At 47.6% G+C, this 22,494-nt stretch overlaps 1 protein-coding gene across 1 annotated transcript in view; it reads left to right on the plus strand.

Moving 5' to 3' along the window:
- The window catches only part of ACER3 (alkaline ceramidase 3), a 40,152-nt gene extending 28,549 nt beyond the window's left edge, over window positions 1-11,603 (plus strand). The window contains exons 4-11 of the mRNA XM_056858268.1: window positions 1,192-1,244; window positions 2,565-2,646; window positions 3,592-3,627; window positions 5,312-5,370; window positions 6,692-6,793; window positions 7,778-7,882; window positions 9,950-9,995; window positions 11,550-11,603. Of these exons, the coding sequence (XP_056714246.1) occupies window positions 1,192-1,244; window positions 2,565-2,646; window positions 3,592-3,627; window positions 5,312-5,370; window positions 6,692-6,793; window positions 7,778-7,882; window positions 9,950-9,995; window positions 11,550-11,603 (537 nt within the window). The remainder of the gene's footprint in view (window positions 1-1,191; window positions 1,245-2,564; window positions 2,647-3,591; window positions 3,628-5,311; window positions 5,371-6,691; window positions 6,794-7,777; window positions 7,883-9,949; window positions 9,996-11,549) is intronic.
- Window positions 11,604-22,494: the final 10,891 nt, after the last annotated feature.

The raw sequence follows: 22,494 nt of genomic DNA on the forward strand, positions 1-22,494 counted from the left end.
CGCTCTCAAAATTCTAGAACTGGAGGGCATCCAGTGAGGCTGACGGGCAGCAGATTCAGGACGGGCAAGAGGAAATACTTCTTTACACAGAGAGTGATTAAAATGTGGAATTCTCTGCCAGGGGATGTAGTGACGGCCACAGGCAAAGACGGCTTTAAAAGGAGATTAGGCAGATTCGTGGCGGACAGGTCTCTCAGTGGCTACTAGGTGCCAGGAGGCAACAAGGGGAAGGCCTTGGCCTCTGTGCCCTGTTGTTGGCCCTGCAGAGGAACTGGTTGGCCACTGTGTGAGACAGGATGATGGACTAGATGGACCCTCACTGATCTGATCCAGCAGGGCTCTTCTGATATTCTTACCTTCCTGGTTAAGAACATAAGAAAGGCCCTGCTGGATCAGACCAAGGCCCATCAAGTCCAGCAGTCTGTTCACACAGTGGCCAACCAGGTGCCTCTAGGAAGCCACTAACAAGACGAGTGCAGCAGCACCATCCTGCCTGTGTTCCACCGCACCCAAAATAATAGGCATGCTCCTCTGATACTAGAGAGAATAGGTATGTAGCATGACTAGTATCCATTCTAACTAACAGCCATGAATACCCCTCTCCATGAACATGTCCACTCCCCTCTTAAAGCCCTCCAAGCTGGCAGCCATTACCACATCCTGGGGCAGGGTGTTCCACAATTTAACTATGCGTTGTGTGAAAAAATACTTCCTTTTATCTGTTTTGAATCTCTCACCCTCCAGCTTTAGCAGATGACCCCGTGTTCTAGTATTATGGGAGAGGGAGAAAAACTTCTCCCTGTCCACTCTCTCCAAACCATGCATAATTTTATAGACCTCTATCATGTCTCCCCTTAGCCGCCGTCTTTCCAAGCTAAACAGCCCTAAGCGTCTTAACTGCTCCCCATAGGACAGTTGCTCTAGTCCCCTAATCATTTTGGTTGCTCTTTTCTGCACCTTCTCAAGCTCTGTAATATCCTTTTTTAGGTGTGGTGACCAGAACTGTACACAGTATTCCAAGTGTGGTCTCACCATAGATTTGTACAAGGGCAGTATGATATCAGCAGTTTTATTCTGTATTCCTCGTCTAATTATGGCCAGCATGGAATTTGCCTTTTTTACAGCAGCCACTGTAATCCTCCATAGATTTGTGAGCATTGATACATCCTGTGTCTTTTTTTTCTTCTGTAGCTGTTGGACGAGCTGCCCATGATATACGGTTGTTGCATGTTTCTCTACTGCCTGTAAGTATTTGCTGCAGTTCTTTTTTTTAAATGTCTGCATTTGCCATGAAGATGCCTTATCTCATTAAGATCAAAGTGAGGAAGGAAGGGAAGAGGAAAGAGTGGAAACTGCCATGAGAGAGACAGCCGCAAACAAGAGACCTTCCCAACAGTAGTACCAGACTAGGGGCTGTTTCCTGCTACTGCACATTACTGTAACCTGCCCATATGGAGAAAAGGGGAGGGCATTTGCCCCAACTTCATAACTTCCTTTTAACACAATGAAGGACAGGTTAATCCTTCCCCTGCTCACTCATTCTTCCTTGCGATCAGTCCATTCAGATGGCTGCTTGACATAATTTATACCTCTGAAAATGGGAGTGACAGCGTTTGCTAGGTGTTACTGGGAGAGAAGAGATCCGAAATTTGGAAGCATTGACCCTAAATAAGTAGCAGAGACTTCCGAAGCTGTGGATTGTGCAACCCGAATTCCCTTCCGGATTTTGCCCTGGATGACGTGGATTCTGCAAAGAAAATCTGCATAAGAACATAAGAAAAGCCCTGCTGGATCAGACCAAGGTCCGTCAAGTCCAGCAGTCTGTTGACACAGTGGCCAACCTGGTGCCTCTAGGAAGCTCACAAACAAGACGGCTGCAGCAGCATTATCCTGCCCATGTTCCACAGCACCTAATATATTAGGCATGCTCCTCTGATCCTGGAGAGATTGCTAGTTTTTTGCTTCGATTTGCTTTATTAGTTGTACGGCCATTCTTCGTGTTTTCACAGGCTCCAACCTTCCCTATAAAGAAAGAAGGTTGTGGGGCTTAGAGAGGGGGCTGGGAAATAGTCCTGTAGGGGATCGACATCGTGTACTGGAAACCCCACCCCGGTGTCAATTTAATTGTTCCTGTGCTTTGAGACCCCCCCTTCTTATACTCATCAGGTATTTCATGGTGCAAGCACAATTTCTGTCACCTCACTTGCCGCTGCTCTGGCCCAATAGGTTTGGCAGGCTTTAGAAAGAACACAGAACTAGAGATAGCCATTTGGCCAGAGGCAACTGGGGACGAGTGTCCAGCCAACAACTGGCAATCCTCTTTTGTGTGTATCTTTCCAAACCACCTTGAACTCTCTGGAGAAACCTTATGCCCATTTCTAGCCGTGCATGAGCACTAGAAACATTGCGCAGTCCCGAGCCAGCAGGTCTGCCCTTCTCAGTACTTGCAAATCCCCGTGAGAGAAGTGCGAAGGTGTTGATCTTCTTCCTCCACCTTTGCTTGGAGGGCTGACTGGGCACGCCTGATTTGTTTCTTTTGGATCTCATCACCTTTTGTCTTTCAGGTACGAGTGTTTCAAGTACAAGAACACCGTCAATTATCCGCTGCTATTTCTACTAGCGGCCTACAGCATCGGCGTCACCATAGTAAGCAGTTCTGTTCGGGGGAGGTGAAGTTCCCCTCGGGGTAGCGTGGGTGTCCTTGTTTCCCCGCAACGTCTGCAGATGAAAACATGGGAGTCCGCCTGTGGCCAGTCCCTCCTGTCTCTCCACGTGCGTGCGTGGGCCGTCAAGTCACAGCTGACTTACGGCAACGCAGAAGGTTGGACCAGAACCAACAGGTTGAAATTAAATCAAAAGAGTTTCTTTCTAGACATTAGGAAGAATTTTCTAACAGAGCGGTTCCTCAGTGGAACAGGCTTCCTCTGTAGGTAGTGAGCTCTCCTTCCCTGGAGGTTTTTAAGCAGAGGCTAGATGGCCATCTGTCAGCAATGCTGATTCTATGACCTTAGGCAGATGATGAGAGGGAGGAGGGCATCTTGGCCATCTTCTGGGCATGGAGTAGGGGTCACTGGGGGTGTGTGGGGGGAGGTAGTTGTGAATTTCCTGCATTGTGCAGGGGGTTGGACTAGATTACGCTGGTGGTCCCTTCCAACTTTATGATTCTATGACCCAATAGGGTTTTCAAGGCAAAAGACGTTCAGAGGTGGTTTGCCGTTGCCTGCCTCCACATGGGCTGAGAGAGTTCGGAGAGAACTATGACTGGCTCAAGGTCACCCAGCAGGCTTCATGTGGAGGAATGGGGAATCGAACCTGGTTCTCCAGATTAGAGTCCGCCGCCCTTCACCACTATGCCATGCCGGCTCTAGTCCTCTGAACCAGAGAAATGGAGAGTAAAGCGAGAGGCAAAAAAGAGCGTTGGCCTGACTTCTCCATAACCACTCCCTGGGCCTTCCTTTTCTGGGGTTTCACAGCCCCACGCTACCCATCTGGCCACTTAACTGCCCTCCTCCTGTAGTTCAGCCACCCCTGATTACAGCCAACAAGAGCCATTTCGAGCCTAACACCTCTGCTTTTTGCTTTTATTTACAGGTTTACCTTAATTGGAAACAGCCACTGTTTCATCAGGTAATTTACCTGTTTGCATGCCTATTTTGTGAGGGCGAAGCGCTTGCCGTCCTAACTTGCCTAAGACGGTTGCACGCGAGCAAAGCGCAGCAAAAGCATCAAAATGTCGACAAGAATCCTGAATTATTTTTTTAAATATATATTAAAAAAAATAAAGGTCCCCTGAGCAATTGGGATTGCGGTCATGTCTGATTATGCCCTCCCCCCAAATTAAACACGGAGGAAACAGAGGTAGGGTATTTTTCCCCACTCGCATGCTTCCAGGTAAGTTAATTATAGCCAGTTCAGAACACAGAGCCAGAGTCATAAAAACAGAGCTGCAGGCAAGGGTTGGAAGTAGCTTGGAATTCGCCAGGAGGAGTGGCTTCTAATTTTGGGTGGAAGCTCGGGGGCAAATTACTTACCAGCTTGCCAAATCTATCTTCTGTGATATTACTCACCAGGAATCCAATTCTGAGGCTTTCCTCTCACCCAGTGACAGTAAGGGAAGTTAATTCAAAATGAGTTACAAAAAGAGAAAGATGGGTTGTCTGTTCTCAGAGCAAGGGAAAATCCCTACCACTGGGTTTGCCATAGTTTTAAGACGGGGAGGGGGGGTAGCTCAATAGTAGAGCCTCGGCTTGGCATGCAGAAGGTCCCAGGTTCAATCCCCAGCATCTCCAGTTAAAGGGACCAGGCAGTGTGTGTGTTAAGTGCCATCAAGTCGCTTCCAACTCACGGCGACCCTATGAATGAAAGTCCTCCAAAATGTCCTATCTTTGACAGCCTTGCTCAGATCTTGCAAATTGAAGGCTGTGGCTTCCTTTATTGAGTCAATCCATCTCTTGTTGGGTCTTCCTCTTTTCCTGCTGCCCTCAACTTTTCCTATCATGCACTAGGTGATGTGAAAGACCTCTGCCTGAGACCCTGAGAGAGTGGGCAGGGAGAAGCTTTTCTCCCTCTCTCATAATACTAGAACACAGGGTCCATCTGCTGAACCTGGAGGGTGAGGGATTCAAAACAGATAAAAGGAAGTATTTCTTCACACAACGCATCAATGAAGTGTGGAACTCCCTGCCCCAGGATGTAGTGATGGCTCCCAACTTGGAAGGCTGTAAGAGGGGAGTGGACATGTTCACGGAGAGGGCTATCCATGGCTACTAGTCAAAATGGCTACTAGTCATGATGCATCTTTATTCTCTCCAGGATCAGAGGAGCATGCCTATTCTATCAGGTGCTGTGGAACACAGGCAGGATAATGCTGCTGCAGTCGTCTTGCTTGTGGGCTTCCTAAAGTCACCTAATTGGCCACTATGTGAACAGACTGCTGGACTCGATGGGCCTTGCTCTGATCCAGCATGGCCTTTCTTATGTTCTTATGGCTTTTGGTTAGGAGGATCAGTCAACAAGATTCTTTGGACCGGAAGATGATGTGTGGACAGCTCACCCTCTTCCGGGCGCAGGGGACCGCAGCCTCCACGTTTCCACATTGTCTTTCATTCCACCACCACCCCCCCATGTAAACCCATCTTCTCTGCCCCTATATCTCAACCTGGGGTGGCGGCAGGGGTGGGTGGGTCACAGATCATTCATTAGCAGCATTAAGATGCGTTTATGTTCAGCGCCCAGTGCTTTTCCTACAAGGAAGCATAGCGTTTACTGAATTTACTGAAAAAAGGGGCCTATTTTTCCCTCCATCCTACAGATCATGTACGGGATGTTGGTGATGGTGATAGTGCTGCGATCTGTATATATAGTGTTGTGGTAAGTAGGACTGATGCGACTGGCCACGCTTGCCTTTCATTGGCTGGCCTGTACTCGAAGGACCGACTCAACTCGTATTGTCCAGCCTGCCAGATAAGATCCTCTTCTGGGCACCAAACCTCAGAAGTTCGGCAGGGAGGCGACCAGATACAGGGCATTTTCAGTGCTGGCCCCTCACCTGTAGAAACTCCCTCCCCTTGAGGTGCGCCCAGTGCCTTCCTTACTTTCTTTTAGGCACCAAGCTAAAACATCCCTTTTTACCCAGCCTTTTAACTAAGGGTTTAAGAAAAATGTTTTAAACTTTTTATGGCCTGCTTCCAGCCCGAAGATCATTTTATTTACTTGGTTTTAGGCTTCTGAAATCTGATGAGATCAGGCTAACCTGGGCCATCCAGGTCAGGGCAAAAGACACACAGAGGTGGTTTGCCATCAGCTTCCTCTGCGTTGCGAACCTAGACTTCCTTTGTGGTCTCCCATCCAAGTACTAACCGGGGACGACCCTTCTTAGCTTCCGAGATCTGACGAGATCAGGCTAGCCTGGGCCATCCAGGTCAGGGCAACATTCAGAGGTGGTTTGCCATCCCTTGCCTCTGCATAGCAACCCTGGACTTCCTTGGTGGTCTCCCATCCAAGTACTAACCAGGGCTGACCCTGCTTAGCTTCCGAGATCTGACAGGATCAGGCTAGCCTGAGCTATCCAGATCAGAGTGGGACATATCAGTCCAGATGAACCGGAATTAGTTTAGAATCCCAGTTACATAGTTTGTGTGGGGAGATAACCAGCTAATGCTCAATGACTGCATTTCTATATATCACAGGGAGGAGTTTGTTTCTCACCAGGGCTCCATGAGAAGGGAAGAGTGAGGCCCCTGCATGAGTCCAATGTGGCAACGAGCTGAAATCATGTGTGTTTTAATTGACTAGTGAGGGGCTGTGGCTAAGAGCATCTGCTTGGCATGCAGAAAGTCCCAGGTTCAATCCTCGGCATCTCCAGTTAAAGGGACCAGGCAAGTAGGTGACGTGAAAGACCTCTGCCTGAGACCCTGGAGAGCGATGGGGAGGGGCTGTGGCTCAGTTTGTAGAGCATTTGCTTGGTATGCAGAAGGTCCCAGTTTCAATCCCCGGCATCTCCAGTTAAAGGGACTAGGCAAGTAGGTGATGTGAAAGACCTCAGCCTGAGACCCTGCTGCCTGTTTGAGTAGACAATATTGACCTTGGTGGACCAAGGGTCTGATTCAGTATACGGCAGCTGCATGTGTTCATGTGACACAACCCACTTTGGTGTACTTACAAGCTTCCCTTTGCTTCTCTCTCTCTCTAGGGTATACCCCTGGCTCAGGGGTTTGGGCTATACGTCCCTGACCTTATTTTTAGTCGGATTTTTTTTTTGGAACGTAGACAACATTTTCTGCGACAGACTGAGGTGAGTTGCATTTGCTGCCATGTGTGACTGGGACTTGCTTGTGGCTCTGCATTTTGGAGGCCAGGGTGGGGTGGGGGTTAACTCAAATGCCCTTTGAGAGCCAGAGTGGTGCAGTGGTTAAGAACAGCGGACTCTTATCTGGAGAACTGGGTTTGATTCCCTGCTCTGCCACATGAGTGGCGGACTCTAATCTGGAGAACCGGGTTGGTTTCCCCACTCTTCCACATGAAGCCACAGTTCTGTCCGAACTCTCTCAGCTCCACCTACCTCACAAGGTGTCTGTCGTGGGGAAGGGAAGGGAAGGTGATTGTAAGCTGCTTTGAGACTCCTTAAAGGTAGAGAAAATCGGGGTATAAAAACCAACTCTTCCTCGGTCCAAGAGGTCCACAGGAAGCCCTCAAGTTCCACTCCCTATTTCCTTCTGATCCTTTCCCCCTGCATCTGCTGCTGCTGCAGTGATTGCTAGAACCCCCTTTCCAGCAAGCCTGTCCTCATGAGAACACGGTGTCCTTGACCAGGGGTCCCCAGTGTGGTGCCTGTGGGTGCCATGACACCCACTGGCACCTTTCCTGGCACCCGCCAAGGGTTTTTAGAAATAGAAGAAGAGTTGGTTTTTATATGCCGACTTTCTCTACCACTTATGGGAGTCTCAAATCGGCTTACAATCACCTTCCCTTCCCCTCCCCACAACAGACACCCTGTGAGGTAGGTGGGGCTGAGAGAGCTGTGACTAGCCCAAGGTCACCCAGCTGGCTTCGTGTGGAGGAGTGAGGAAACAAATCCAGTTCACCAGATCAGACTCCACTGCTCCAAACCACTGCTCTTAACCACTACACCATGCTGGTGGGGCATTTGCCCAGCAAGGCTTCTGATTGGCCACTGCCCACCGGAGTTTTGGTTGGCTGTGCAGATTTTTAAAAAATGTTGCTTCGACAATAACTGCCAGAGTGGTGGAGCTCACCATGTTCTTCTTTGTCTCCACAGAGGGTTGCGCAATCGGCTGCCTCCGGGGGTGGGCGTCCTGACGCAGTTCCATGCGCTGTGGCACATCTTGACAGGCCTCGGCTCCTACCTTCATATCTTGTTCAGGTGGGACAGCTTTCTTTTCCCATTGGCCTCCTCCTTTGTGCCCTGCCGGCAACCCAACTGTCAAACTTTCCCTGCTTGAGAAAAGGGATTGTGTGTGTTAAGTGCCGTCAAGTCGCTTCTGACTCATGGCGGCCCTATGAATCAAAGTCCTCCAAAATGTCCTGTCTTTGACAGCCTCGCTCAGATTTTGCAAACTGAGGGCTGTGGCTTCCTGGATTGAGTCAATCCATCTCTTGTTGGGTCTTGTAAGCCACTTTGAGACTCCTTAGGGGTAGAGAAAATTGGTGTATAAAAACCAGCTCTTCTTCTTCGGTCCAAGAGGACCACAAGAGGCTGGAGAGCCATCATGGTATAGTGGTTAAGAGCAGTGGTTTGGAGCGGTGGACTCTGATCTGGAGAACCGGGTTTGATTCCCCACACCTCCACATGAGCGGCGGAGGCTAATGTGGTGAACTGGATTTGTTTCCCCACTCCTACACATGAAGCCAGCTGGGTGACCTTGGGCTTGTCACAGCTCTCTTAGAGCTCTTTCAGTCCCACCTACCTCATAGGGTGTCTGTTGTGGGGAGGGAAAGGGAAGGTGATTGTAAGCCGGTTTGATTCTTCCTTATATATTAAAACCAACTTTCTGCTGCCTTTTACTTTTCCTAGCATGATTGTCTTTTCAAGTGACTCTGGTCTTCTCATAATTGACCAAAGACTGATAGCCCCAGTTTAGTCATTTAAGTTTCTAGGGAGAGTTCAGGCTTGATTTGATCCAGAACCCACTTAGTTGTCTTTTTGGCCGTCCACCATATCCGTAACACTCTCCTCCAACATCACATTTCCAAGGAATCAATTTTCTTCCTGTCAGCTTTTTTCATTTCCCAACTTTCATACCTATACATAGTAATACGAGAACAAGAAATGCCTGATGTTCAAGCTGGTTTCAGAAAAGGAAGAGGCACTAGAGATCATATTACAAATATACACTGGTTACTGGAGTATACGAGAGAATTTCAGAAGAAAATCAGCTTGTGTTTCATAGATTACAGCAAAGCTTTTGACTGTGTGGATCACAAAAAGCTATGGCTGGTTTTAAAGGAAATGGGTGTGCCTCTACATCTGATTGTTTTGATGCGCAACCTGTACTCTGGACAAGAGGCCACAGTTAGAACAGAATATGGAGAAATTGAATGGTTTCCAATTGGCAAAGGTGTCAGATAAGGATGTATTTTATCTCCCTATCTCTTCAATCTATATGCAGAACATGTAATTAGGAAAGCTGGATTAGATTTAAATGAAGGTGGAGTGAAAATTGGAGGGAGGAACATTAATTATTTGAGATATGCCGATATAATTTGAGATATGCCAATGAGCTGGAAGCGACTTGACGGCTCTTAACACACACACACATAGTAATAGGGAATACTATGGCATAACTTAACTTGATCTAGGTGGCCAGCAACGCATCCTTACATTTAAGAATCTTTTCTAGCTCCTTTCTGGTTGCTCTTCCCAGTCTTTCTCTTTTTTTCTCTCAGAGATCTCTCGGCCCCACCTACTTCACAGTGTTCCTGGGGGTGGGGTCAGGGGCTCGCTGCCGTTTGGAGGGGGGAGGGGTTCATCAGGAGGGGGGGTACAGACTAATGCCTCTATGATCTTGAGGAGGGGCCGTGGCTCAGTTTGTAGAGTATCTGCTTGGCATGCAGAAGGTCCTACATTCAATCACCGGCATCTCTAGTGAAAGGGACTAGGCAAGGAGGTGATGGGAAAGACCTCTGCCTGAGACCCTGGAGAGCCGCTGCTGGTCTGAGTAGGCAATACAGACCTTGGTAGGCTAGAGGCCTGACTAAGTGTAAAGCAGCTTCACGTATTCATGTGGTGTGCCCCTGGCAGAGAGCCCAACAATATTGCCGGGTCTGTAGGCCTCCGTTACTTTTGTTGTGACTCAACAGATACCTGTGGTAACCTGCCAGGTTCTAGCAGTGCCCGCCAGGCAGGAAAAATAGTAGCGTTATCATCTTGCCAACTCTAAGCTTATCTACCCAAATTTTGAAACTTATCTTTTCCTCCTTCCCTTTCCAGCTTGTACTCAAGGACACTTTACCTGAAGTACCGGCCGAAGGTGAAGGTAAGCTGTCTGAAATTCCTCTAGAACAAGAAAGAAAGTGCACAGCACCAGGGGTTGCAAGGCCTTTATATGATAAATGGTAGCTACTACAAGAACATACCAAATAATTAAGTTCAAAGAAATTGTAAGACATGTATTGCAGTACACACATAATGAGCAAAAACAGAAGCGTTGAAAACTTTACACAAAACCACAACAGTGACGGTGTGCCGGCTAATGTCCTGTTTCAATATCTCTTCTTTGGACTGTAACCTTGGGATTCTACAACAAACAAAAATATATAGAATCATAGAGTTGGAAGGGACCACCAGGGTCATCTAGTCCAACCCCCTGCGCAAGGCAGGAAATTCACAACTACCTCCCAACTCCCCACAGCCCCAGTGACCCCTACTCCATGCCCAGAAGATGTCCAAATGCCCTCCCTCTCATGATATAACAAGTACAGCTTTCACATAATATTCCTCTAGAGCAAGGCTTCTTAAACATTTTCCGCTCACAACCCCTTTTCTCCTGAGAAATTTTTATGCCACCCCGGGTATGTAGGTATATAAAATAGGTACACAAATCAAACATTTACTGGTAATAAATCAAAGACATTTATTTTAAAACAATTCTTTTACTGTTGCCAAATTTTTCACAACCCCCACATTCAGTTACGTGACCCCATGTGGGGTCGCGACCCACAGTTTAAGAAGCTTTGCTCTATAGCAGGGGTCCCCAATATGGTGCCCTCTACGTGGTGCCCCTGGGCGCTGTGATGCCCGCCAACATCTTTCCTGGCGCCCATCAAGTATTTTTAAAAAGTGGGTCCAGGTGTGGCAGTTGCCCAGTAAGGCTTCTGATTGGCCACTGGAGATCCAATTGGCTGGGCAGATTAAAATAATGTTTGAGTGGCAGCTGCCACCACAGTGTTGGTTTTATTCTCTCTCTCTCTCTCTCCTCTGTCCCAGTGTATTTTTAAAATTACCCCCATCCTTCCCTGCCTTTAGGCATCCTCTGTGTGTGTGTGGCTCCGCCTCCTGTGGCAGCCATTTGGTGGTTCTGCCCACCATCCTGTGTCAGAACTCCACAGGTGCCCACAAGCTCAAAAAGGTTGGGGACCCCTGCTCTAGAAGCTCCATCATGGCAGATAGCTACATAACATTAAAAGCATAATCAGACCAGGGAGCCAGCATGGTGTAGTGGTTGAGCGGTGGTTTGGAGCAGTGGACTCTGATATGGAGAAGCGGGTTTGATTCCCCACTCCTACACATGAAGTCAGCTGGGTGACCTTGGGCTAGTCACAGTTCTCTTAGAGCTATCTCAGCCCCACCTACCTCACTGGGTGTCTGTTGTGGGAAGGGAAGGTGATTGTAAGCCGGTTTGATCCTTCCTTAAGTGAGAGGCAAAGTCGGCATATAAAAACCACCTCTTCTTCTTCTTAAAAGCATAATCAGATCAGTAATACAAGCGAAGGAGCTAGGAGTTTCATTTCGTGTTCAGTTCGGCATTCTAAGAAACATTTTCCCTCTCTCTCTCTCTGTTTCTCCCCACCCCCCTTCTCCTTGTCCATAGTTTGTCCTCGGAATTTGGCCCGTCCTTTTAGTGGAATTGCCCAAGAAGCAATGATGGAGACCTCTCCGTTTGGGCCAGAAGACACTTGGCCTCGGATGCATCGGGAGGTTGCACAATCGTTTTGACAGACATGTTCTCTTGGCACTGTCAAGAACTCTTTCTTTTTCTTCCCTCTGTTCCTGGAACGACAGAGAATCATGCAGAGCCAAGAGGCCATGGGTCAAGGAAGCCACGGCGGGGGTCTTTGGTTGCAAGGTGCAGAAAACAGACTTGGAGGGCAATATCTCTTGTGTCTTTGTACGACTGGGGAAGGCGAGCTAGTGTGCAGTGCTGGTCTCAGCCAGCGGACACCCTTCCTTTTGGAATCATGTGGCCAAGGTCCTCAGTCACCAGCTGGTTGAAAAGAATGTTTTGTCACCGAATCGTGAAAAGTGGCAGAGTCCCATGGGCGCCATCCATCCATTTGGGTTAATAAGAGAGACCTGGGTTTTCCAAGGGGCGTTCTGTCTGTCTGTTAGTAGATCTTAACAGTCTTCGTAACTTTGTTCTGCTACATGCTTGAAACGAGTTTCAGAGGGTAAGCCGTCTCGGCCTGCAGTAGAACAGTTAGATTCTAGTCCCATAGCTCTTTAGAGACCAGCATGTTTTTGGGGCTATGAGCTTTCGAGAGTCCAAGCTCTGACATCTGACGAAAGGAGCTTTGACTCTTGAAAGCTCATACCCTGAAAATCTTGTTGGTCTCTACTGCTGGACCCAAATCTAGATGCTCAAAACTGGAATTTTTAGTGATTTGGAAAAGGGGGACCTAGGGGGCAGACTTGCTAGTTAAATGGAGTGTGGGTCTTGTTTTCTGTTCAGAATGTAGTTGGGTAATTGGAGCCGTTCCTCTCTCAATCTTCCCAAACAGAGCATGTTCGCATAACGTCCCTTGGATTTTTTAAAGCACGTTTTTGCTCTGTTAAGGTTCAGAGGGTAACCGTGTTGGTCTGCAGTGGAAGTGCTGGATTCGGGTCCAGTAGCATCTTAGAGACCAACAAGATTTTCCAGGCACAAGCTTTCGAGAGTCAAAGCTCTCTTCGTTGGATTCCGGGCGGTATCTACGAAGTGAGCACTGATTCTCGAAAACTCGTACCCCAAAAATCTCGTCGGTCTGTAAGGTGCTGCTGGACTCGAACCTGGTCTAAGAGATTCTTTAAATGCAAGGCACTTGTCAAGGGTTTGCTGTGCAGTGCTGTTCCATAAGAGCACGGTTTTTCTGCTGGATCCGGATTCACCTAATCCTGCGCTCAGTTTTCCTCGTTGGCCAACCAGATCCGTTTGTCCCAGAAGAACTCCAGACCGTGAAAGCCCCCTGTTGGTCAGAGCTGCATTGCCTCTGTACACGGAGATCCCATTTTGCCGTCGTGGCTAAGATCCAGCGATAGACCTCCCCTCCTCTGATTTTGTCTAATTCCCTCTTAAAACCATCTACGCTCACGGCCCAATTGGACCAGCAATCCGAAGGACAACTTGAGAAATGCCAACAAAACTGTTTCCTTTGGAGGGAGTTGACCCAGGTTCCTTTTGAAGCCCCGCAAAGGATGTCCCCGTTCGATTTCACTGCGACTGTTACTATAGAGTGTCTTAGGCCAGCCTCGAAGCTGCATATCGGCGGGGAAGACCCCAGATTTGGTAATCGCCGCAGCCACTCCGTACAGAACTCCCAGAGAAATGAACCTACATTTGCCACGTTGACCTCTGAGGTGAGCTTTAGAATCAAGACTTTCATCCCAGACTCTGAATATTTAAGAACCTAAGAAAGGCCCTGCTGGATCAGACCAAGGCCCATCAAGTCCAGCAGTCTGATCACACAGCGGCCAACCAGGTGCCTCTTAGGAAGCCCACAAACAAGACAACTGCAGCAGCATTCTCCTGCCTGTGTTCTACAGCACCTACTATAATGGGCCTGCTCCTCTGATCCTGGAGAGAACAGGTACGCATCATGACTGGTATGTATTTTGACTAGTAGCCATGGACAGCCCTCTCCTCCATGAACATGTCCACTCCCCTCTTCAAGCCTTCCAAGTTGGCAGCCATCACCCCATCCTGGGGCGGGGAGTTCCACAATTTAACTATGCGTTGTATGAAGAAATACTTCCTTTTATCTGTTTTGAATCACCCTCCAGCTTCAGCAGATGATCCCCACGTTCTAGTATTATGTAGTTACTTGGAAGTGACCGAACGCCAATGCTCATTTTAGCTTTCTTTTAACTGGTGCAGTCTACCATCAGTCCGCCTGTTCAGATGAGTCTTTTTATTTAAAGACTGGTGCCCGATTCTGCAGTTATGCATCTGAGTTGCTGTGCTTGGGAAGCCATTCCCAAGTATGAGGAACGACATGGTAATCAGTCCTTTACAAGTGGGGACCTGTGATACCCGCAGGCGGATCCTTCTCCCCTTATCAGCATGCTTCTCCCCTCTTCTTTGTTACTTCCTTTAACTGGAAGGGTCTTAGAGTTTAGGACTCTTAATTTGGATTGTGTTTCACAAGAGCGGTGTGAATTGGCTCCCTCCAAAATCCCTCTTGGTTTCTCCAAGCTATGTCGAAGTTAGGCCTAGCTAGTGTTCCTGATGTTCTTTTGGCCAGTGCAAAGATAATCACAAGATCATTTGGACATACAAAACTTATACTAAGTCAGGCCTTTGCTCTGTCAAGGTCAGTCTTGTCTACTCTGACTGGCAACGGCTCTTGGGTTAAGAAGCACTTTCTGCATTACCACTTACCTGGTCCTTTCAACTGGTGATGCCGGGGATTGAACCCGGGACCTTCTGCATGCCAAGCAGATGCTCTACCACTGAGCCACAGCCCCTCTCCACGGCACTCGAGGATCTCAGGTGGAAGTCTTTCACGTCACTACTACCTGATCCTTTAAACTGGAGGTGCCGGAGATTGAACCTGGGACCTTCTGCATGCCAAGCAGATGCTCTAACCATTCCTCCTTACATTTCCACACATGAATTCTGGAGGGCAGGGGTGGTGCAGTTGCCTCACAGAGGTTTCTCCAGTTAAAAAGCAATGGTATGAATCAAGCTGCAATCTAGGCCCGAGAATTCCCCCCCCCCAAAAAAAAACACCCTGTTGTACACCCAACCTACTTTAGTTTCCAGCGCTATTTGATTGTAGTTATTTAAAGGATAATAATATCTATATTACTTTTTGTTATTTCCAAGAGCATGAGGGCTAGAGTCTTCTCTTCAAAAAAGAACTTCAAATGATGCACCAAATTGTATGCATTTGAGGAATCCCATAAGATCACTAAGGTGTATAAGATAAATGATTATATATATATATAAAATTATTTATTATTAAATATATATAATTATATATAATAATATATAATTATATATACACACTTATATATACACAATTATATATACACACTCTGTTTTGATTTTGTACCAGCTGGAAAGAACCAAAATTCCCTCTTGCCTGTCCTATTCGGCTTCTTGTGAGTTCTTATCTCACTTTTAAACTTACGTTTACATGTTCAGGGAATGAAATGAATCATCGATTCCTGCTGGCCAAGTCAAGGGCTCTTGACGTACCTCTCATACCACAATCGGTAATGTTTTAAAATATGAATGGTGTGGTTATCTTTGGTATGCAGAGGCTGGATTAGCTCAAGCGCTGGAGCAGCCTCTGTGGTTTCTTGGAATACCAATGGGGAGGAGCATCCTGTAGTGAAGCAGTTTGAGATCTGGAAATGCATCTGCCTTCTTTCTGACCACATGATGCTGCCGGGTACAGTAGCAGAGAGTTCCCCAGGCCAGCCAGTTCAGGTACAATTTGGAATTCCATAGCCCCTTTGTGAATTCCCCACAGTGCTATGGAAGGGAGCATGTGTGACTCGTGACACTTTTCCTCTGGAGCAAAGGATTCCAGGGTGTTGTCAGGCTTCAGCAAATGCACGGTGTTTCAGGCAATAGAACTCAAATCCAGGCAGAGTGGCGATTCAAAGATTTATTCCAAAAGTCAGTGATTTCAGTAAGGAGACAAGCAAGGCTGGAATACATGACTGGGGGGGAGAGGATACATATATAGGGCTGATACAATAGGGTTACAGGAACAAAGAGACAATGTAGTCGTTTCCTGTCGGTAACGACTTAGGTAAAACTGAAGCAGAAACAATTATGAGCAATCAGTGGAGGAGATGGCCGAGCTCTCGGCTTTGTGCCCGGGACCCGATATCAGATCGGAGATTTACACGGGCGGGTCCCAATACAATTGTAAATCCCTGGCCGGAGCTCGTGTGCAAAACGGGGGGGGGGAGTGCACGGAGAACTCCATCTTGTTCGCAGGGAAACCATCTTGTTTGGGAACGGAGCTGTCAGAAGCTCTATCTGACATTCCGCCTCTCCAAAGACCTATCTGACAGGTGTTTTCCCAGGATGACGACCCTCAATAAGTCTTAAATAGTATGTCGGTGCCAATGTGACGTGAGAAAACTAACAATAATACTAGTAGGTAAGCCACACCAACTGCATAAACAAAGTACAGAGTACAGGTGAATAGACCTAAAACTATTTACATCATCTGAGCAATGTATTAAGATATATTAGTAGCAATCTGCAAGATGGTAAAACAAAGATGTACATATATCACTAGTCCCCCAGAATTCAAAAGTCCTCCGTAGTAAAATAACTTACCAGGTGCTGTAAACCAGGGGTGTCAAACATAAGGCCCATGGGCCACATCCGGCCCTTTGAGAACTCTCTTCTGGCTCGCGAGGCAAGTCCCAATCTGGGATGGCGAGGCATGGCCCGGCCTGACCAAGTGACATTTATGTCATATCCGCCCCTCATAACAATTGAGTTTGACACCCCTGCTGTAAACTGTCATAATCCTTCCAGTGAAGGAGAACCACTGGGCAGTAACCAACTAAATCTCTAATCCTTCATTAGGATGAAGACGGGCTGCTGGCTCGATCCCCGTTTTGATGTTGTCTTCCTCAGTCTTAATCCTTGCATATCCAAGATAAGAGTAATCAGCGAGTTTTTGACATTCGAATAAGTAGTCATCACTGCCACTTAGAAATAAATAATTGAAGGTTAGTTTTGTTTTGGGAGGGAGGATTCTTAAGCTTTGTACATAGTGACATGTAGCCAAGTCTCTGGTGACTTTGTAGAGTGGGACTTCTCTGTTTCTTCCACCTGCTGCAGGCCTCCTGAGCTCTTTGGCATTTTGGTCTGGGTGTGTGTGTGTAGTGGATCTTCAGGAGCCACATAGGAGGCAAAGGGGGGGTTCTGAAATGTGGGGAGGGGTCGAGGGAAATCACTGCCCCCCTCTTCCGCCAATGGCAATGCAGTTCTGTCAAAGGAACTTTACGATTGGATACCTGCCAGTATCTTTGATGGGTGACTGTTTTTCTTTTAAGTATTCTTTTTCCAAAATCTTAACATGTTCCAGTCTTTGGCAAATGGCCAAGTGAGGCAACAAATGCCATGTTTAGTTTTTTCTCATTATTGACATCTGTATCACTGTTGACAAACCGTGACGAGTGTAAAGCAAATTATTTGGCTTAAAACCGTGTATCTTAGAAACTGAATGTTGAACAGTATTAAATTAGAGGCCTTCTTCTGATTGTAAGCGAAATAATACGTTCCTGTAAACATGCCGGAATTGCACAGGTGGGCTCAGCTGACCATTTCTAATTTATGCTGCCAGAAAACCCAAGCTATGAGTTTGAATACCTCCTGCTTCCGTTTGCTCTTTCCCTCCTTGTGCCGGAGGAGAGCGCCACTTTTAGCAGAGCGGATTTGTGAGGTCTAATCCCCAGCCAGCTGGTCTTCAAAAACTCAAGCGCAAATGCTGCCATATATTCTGACCGTGATAGAACCGTCGGAACGTTTTGCCAAGTTTTTCGCAAAGATTAAAGTTGTGTGCATGGGGAAGATGTTCAAGATACCCTGGATAGACATGGGGACTCCATGGAGAGGGGTTAGATGTGTGGAGGGCAGGAATTCTCCCGCGGGAATTGTCTTCCCACAAGAACTCCTCTTGGGTCTCATTCAGGCAAAAGGCAACAAGACAGCAGACCTGTTCTTGACCGTATCACTTCGGGCTACAGGTCCTTTGAACAGTGAAAATCTTCCTTTCTTCAGGAGAGCTTTCAGCAATGCACTTCCCCTCCTGTTTGAAGAGGTGCAATCCAAGGCTGAGGGAACCGCTTCCTGTTCTGGTCTCGGAGGGTAGCTTTGTTAGCCTGCTGTCAAAGAGCTAGATTTGAGTCCAGCAGCTCCTTAGAGACCAACCAGATTTTCAGGGTATGAGCTGTTGAGAGTCAAAGCTCTCTTTGCCAGATAGGGACCTCCAGTCCTACTTGTATCTGACGAAGGGAGCTTCGGCCCTCGAAAGCTCATACCTCGAAAATCTGGTTGGTCTCTGAGTTGCCCCCTGTGCCATTTGTGTGAAGTGGGACTCCATTCTGAGCTTTTTGCCAGTCACCACCTATTTGGTCTTAACTGTTTTGCCAGGAGCGTAACTTTCAGTTACGGGGGTTTTGGTCCTGAGGATTCTCAGCATTTAGGCCTTTTATGCAGGGATGTTTCCCCACGGTCACGCTTGCCAACTGCTTTGGGCATCCTTTTGATTATGCATGCCTTTTCCGCCCGTCAGAGGTCGCCTCACTCTCCCAGCTCGTTTTGCCTACATTTTCCAGATTCTGGCTAAATTAGCATCCGGAAAACATAGGCGAAACGCGTGGGAAGAACTAGACGACCTCTGACGGTCGGAAAAGGCATGCATAATCAAAAGGAAGCCCCGAAGCAGTCGGCAAGCGTGACAGGGAGAAACTTCCCTGCATACAAGGCCTTCATTAGCTTAGTTAGCTTTTCAGTTGCACTTTTTCATGTGCAGTGGACACCTCAAGTCTCTCTTTGGCCCCCAAACTTCCCATTTGGGGTCACCCCAAAATCTCCCCTCTGTGATTTTTTTTTGGTTGAGCTGTGCCAACGGTGAGGCTGCCAACTTTGCTCACCAACAGCCGGTTGCGCCCCCACATCGATCATCATCAGTGGAAGGTCTTCTAAAAAGGGTAATCGCCTTTCATCTGCCAAATGAATGGGGATTTCTCGGCCTCGTTCAATGCACTCATTTGTTGATGTTTTTTAACGTGCTGTTTACTGTCTCAAATGGAAACGGATCCAGCCGGGCGCAAGGGACGCGGACTAACTTAAGTAAAGTGACCAAATGTTGTTCTAACATCTTTATATTTGTTCTCAACCTTTTAGAATGTTTTCCCCCCTCTTACGGTGTCCATCACTGAGGCTGTTACCATGAAATAACGGCTACCTGTATATCAAGACCATTGTACTAAAGGTGGTTTAAGTGTTTTGATATACCGTATTGAGCTCTTTCTGTTGAGCCCATTGTCAAACTAATAAGCTTATAATACATATCTATCTTATTTTTATTTCGCAATAAAGTGGCTTTTTTGAGATTGGAATAATGTATTTAATCAGTTTATGCTTCCAGCGTTAATGATTACTTTATAGCTTATCGTTATTAAAGGATTTTTCTCCCCTCGTTTTAAATAAGATGACATTGTGATGTTTTGTTTTGTTTTTCTGGTGCACTTTGCAATATTTAGCTTGAGCCTAAGTAGAGTTGCAGTCTTCTAAATCCACTGACGTTAGTGAGCATGTAACTCTGTTTAGGATTGTGCTGGGAGATCTCCTTTTTGTATCCTTCTGCACAAATTCAGGGTAAGCGGGAAGAAGAAGAAGAAGAGTTGGTTTTTATACCCTGATTTTCTCTACCTTTAAGGAGTCTCAAAGTGGCTTACAATCTCCTTCCCTTCCTCTCCCCACAACAGACACCTTGTGAGGTCGGTGGGGCTGAGAGAGTCAGGTTTTAGGTCAATGCTGCCCCCTGCTGGAACAAAAATAGCATACTCAATGTCATGAATGACAGCAAATACCTTTTGGGTTTCTCTTAAACACTGTTCAGACATTTGGGTGCTGGACCTTCCCTTTCCACTCCTGACTGCTGCACACTCAGAGTCCCATCTGCCTAGGAACTCAAAGGTACATAGACTGTAGAATCATAGATTAGAATCATAGAGTTGGAAGGGACCATAGAGACTATCTAGTCCAACCCCTTGCTCAGTGCAGGATCAGCCTAGAGCATCCCTTACAAGTGTTTGTCCAGCCTCTGCTTAAAGACTGCAAGTGGGGGAGCTCACCACATCCCTAGGTATCTAATTCCACTGTCGAACAACTTGCTGTAAAAAAAAAAAAACTTTCTCCTAATATCCAGCTGGTACCTTTCTGCCCACAATTTCAACCTATTATTGCGAGTCCTCTCCTCTGCTGCCAATAGGAACCACCCTGCCCTCCTAAAAGTGGCAGCCCTTCAAATACTTCAAGAGGGCAATCGTGTCCCCCCTCAACCTCCTCTTCTCTGGACTAAACATTCCCAAGTCCCTCAGCCTTTCCTTATAGGGCTTGGTCTCCAGGCCCCTGACCATTCCCTATGAGGAAAGGCTGAGGGACCTGGGGATGTTCAATGTGGGAAAGAGGAGGTGGAGGGGGGGACATGATTCCTCTCTTTTAAGTATTTGAAGGGCTGTCACTTTTAGGAGACCAGGGAGCTGTACCTGTTGGCAGCAGAAGCGAGGACTCGCAATAATGGGTTTAAATTGAGGGCGGAAAGGTACCAGCTGTATATTAGGAAAAAGGTTTTTTACTGTAAGAGTTGTTTGACAGTGGAATTAGATACCTAGGGAGGCGGTGAGTTCCCCCTCCCTGGCAGTCTGTAAGCAGAGGCTGGACAAGCACTTGTCAGGGATGCTCTAGGCTGATCCTGCATTGAGCAGGGGGTTGGACTAGACGGCCCCTTCCAACTCTATGCTTCTATCTCCAGGAATGTCTCAGGCTGGAGTTGGCAACCTGAAGTGATACTGTACAGGTTCTGAGTAGAGAACCTCTAACAGGTAATGTTAGTTGGGAGGGCTGAAGTTGTCAGGAGTGTGGGAATCCCCACTTCTGATGGGGTCCAGCTACACTTGGGGATGTGGAATAGTATGGTATAGCTCAGAAGCTGGCCTGTGGCCGGCTGACCATGGCTACCAGTGGCCGCTAGATGGCACCAGATCTTTGAAATCTGGACACATAAAAAAGAGGTACTGATCCCAATTCAACGAAAGCTACCTGGCCCCAGAATAAGGGCCGGCTTAAGGTACCTCAGTGGTTTCCAAACTGCTCCACGGAGCACTTGGTGCTCCGCGAAACATCTCCTAGTGCTCCGTGAAGGGATTGGAAAGAAAAATACTGCTGTTGTTCGGTTGAGTATATAGGTGCTAGGTGAAAATTCGCGTTCCGTGATGAATTTCTCTCCTGAAATGTGCTCCATGACTCAAAAAAGTATAGGAACCACTGAGGTACCTGAAAACAGCGGAGGGGCTTTGGATCATATCTGTTTATTTCCAATTTGTGGGGGAATGAACAGAAGCCCTGAGCACGGAAATTTGTACATGGAAGTGTATTGTGATGGTCTTTTGTTTCTGTCTCCCCACCCACCCAGTCTGCTTGGTGTAGTGGTTAAAGAGCGGCAGACTCTAATCTGGAGAACCGGGTTTGATTTCCCCAGGCCTCCACATGAAGCCTGCTGGGTGACCTTGGGCCAGTCACAGTTCTCTCTGAACTCACTCAGCCTCCCGCACCTCACAAGGTGTCTGTTGTGGGGAGGGGAAGGTGATTGTAAGCTGCTTTGAGACTCCTTAAAGGTAGAGAAAAATGGGGTATAAAAATCAACTCCTCTCCAGACAAAACTCACATGAAGTTGCCTTGCACTGAGCCAGACCCTTGGTCCATCAAAGTCAGCATTGTCTACTCAGACTGTGGATTGCTTATGCTGTACCTGCGGCTCCTGAATAAACATTTACCTGCTTTAGATCTGCCTGTCTGAGCGAGTGACTGTTTGGGATTGCCGAGGTTGGCTGGAGAACCTCACACTCTCCCTCTTATGAAGAATGACCCGAGATCGATCCAGGCAGTGCCTTCCAGGTGTCAGCTGGCTCAGACACGGGGCAGATAGTTGCTGAGGATCGTATTCTTAAGTCTTGGAAAAAGCCTTTCGCTTCTCTTCTGGAACGCTGCGGTGGATAGTTGTTGCCGGTGCCAGATCTCCAAAAGGCCTCTTCTGCCTTACAGAACACCATAGGAAGATAAAATTGCATGTGGGGGGTGTCTTCTTCCATTCCTCTAGTATCCTGGTGGGATACCAGATTCCTCTCCCCGTGCTGAAAGATCTACCCTGGTTGCCCATTTGTTTCCAGGCACAATTCAACTTCCTGGTGATGGATGGAGATCTCCTGGGATTACAACAGATCTCCAGGCATCAGAGATCAGTTCCTCTGGGGGAAATGGCAGCTCTGGAGGGTGGACTCTATGGCATCACATCCCTGCTGAGCTCCTTCTCCTCACCTAATGCCACTCTCCCCAGGCTCCACCTCCAAATCTCCAGGAATTTCCAAAGCTGGAGTTAGCAACCATATTGGCAGATGGTCCCTTAGGTAACCTGGCCCCAAGCCAGGGGCATCAAACATAAGGCCCACAGGCTGGATTCAGCCCCTTGAGAGGTCTTATCCAGCTTGCGAGCCAGCCAGCCACCCACCCCACACTCAATCTGGGCTGGCAAGGCCTGGCCCAACCAAGTGACATTTATGTCATATCCGGCCCTTGCAACAATCAAGTTCAACACCCCTGGTTTAGGCCCTAGGGTTGCCTGCTCTGTAGGGTTGCCAACCTCCAGGTACTAGCCGGGGATCTCCTGCTACTACAACATCTCCAGCTGATAGGGATCAGTTCCCCTGGAGAAAATGGCCGCTTCGGCCATTGGACTCTATGGCACCGAAGTCCCTCCCCAAACCTCACCTTCCTCAGGCTCTGCCCCAAAAACCTCCTG

This window comes from Euleptes europaea, chromosome 12 (genome assembly GCF_029931775.1).
Source record: "Euleptes europaea isolate rEulEur1 chromosome 12, rEulEur1.hap1, whole genome shotgun sequence".
NCBI lineage: Eukaryota > Metazoa > Chordata > Lepidosauria > Squamata > Sphaerodactylidae > Euleptes > Euleptes europaea.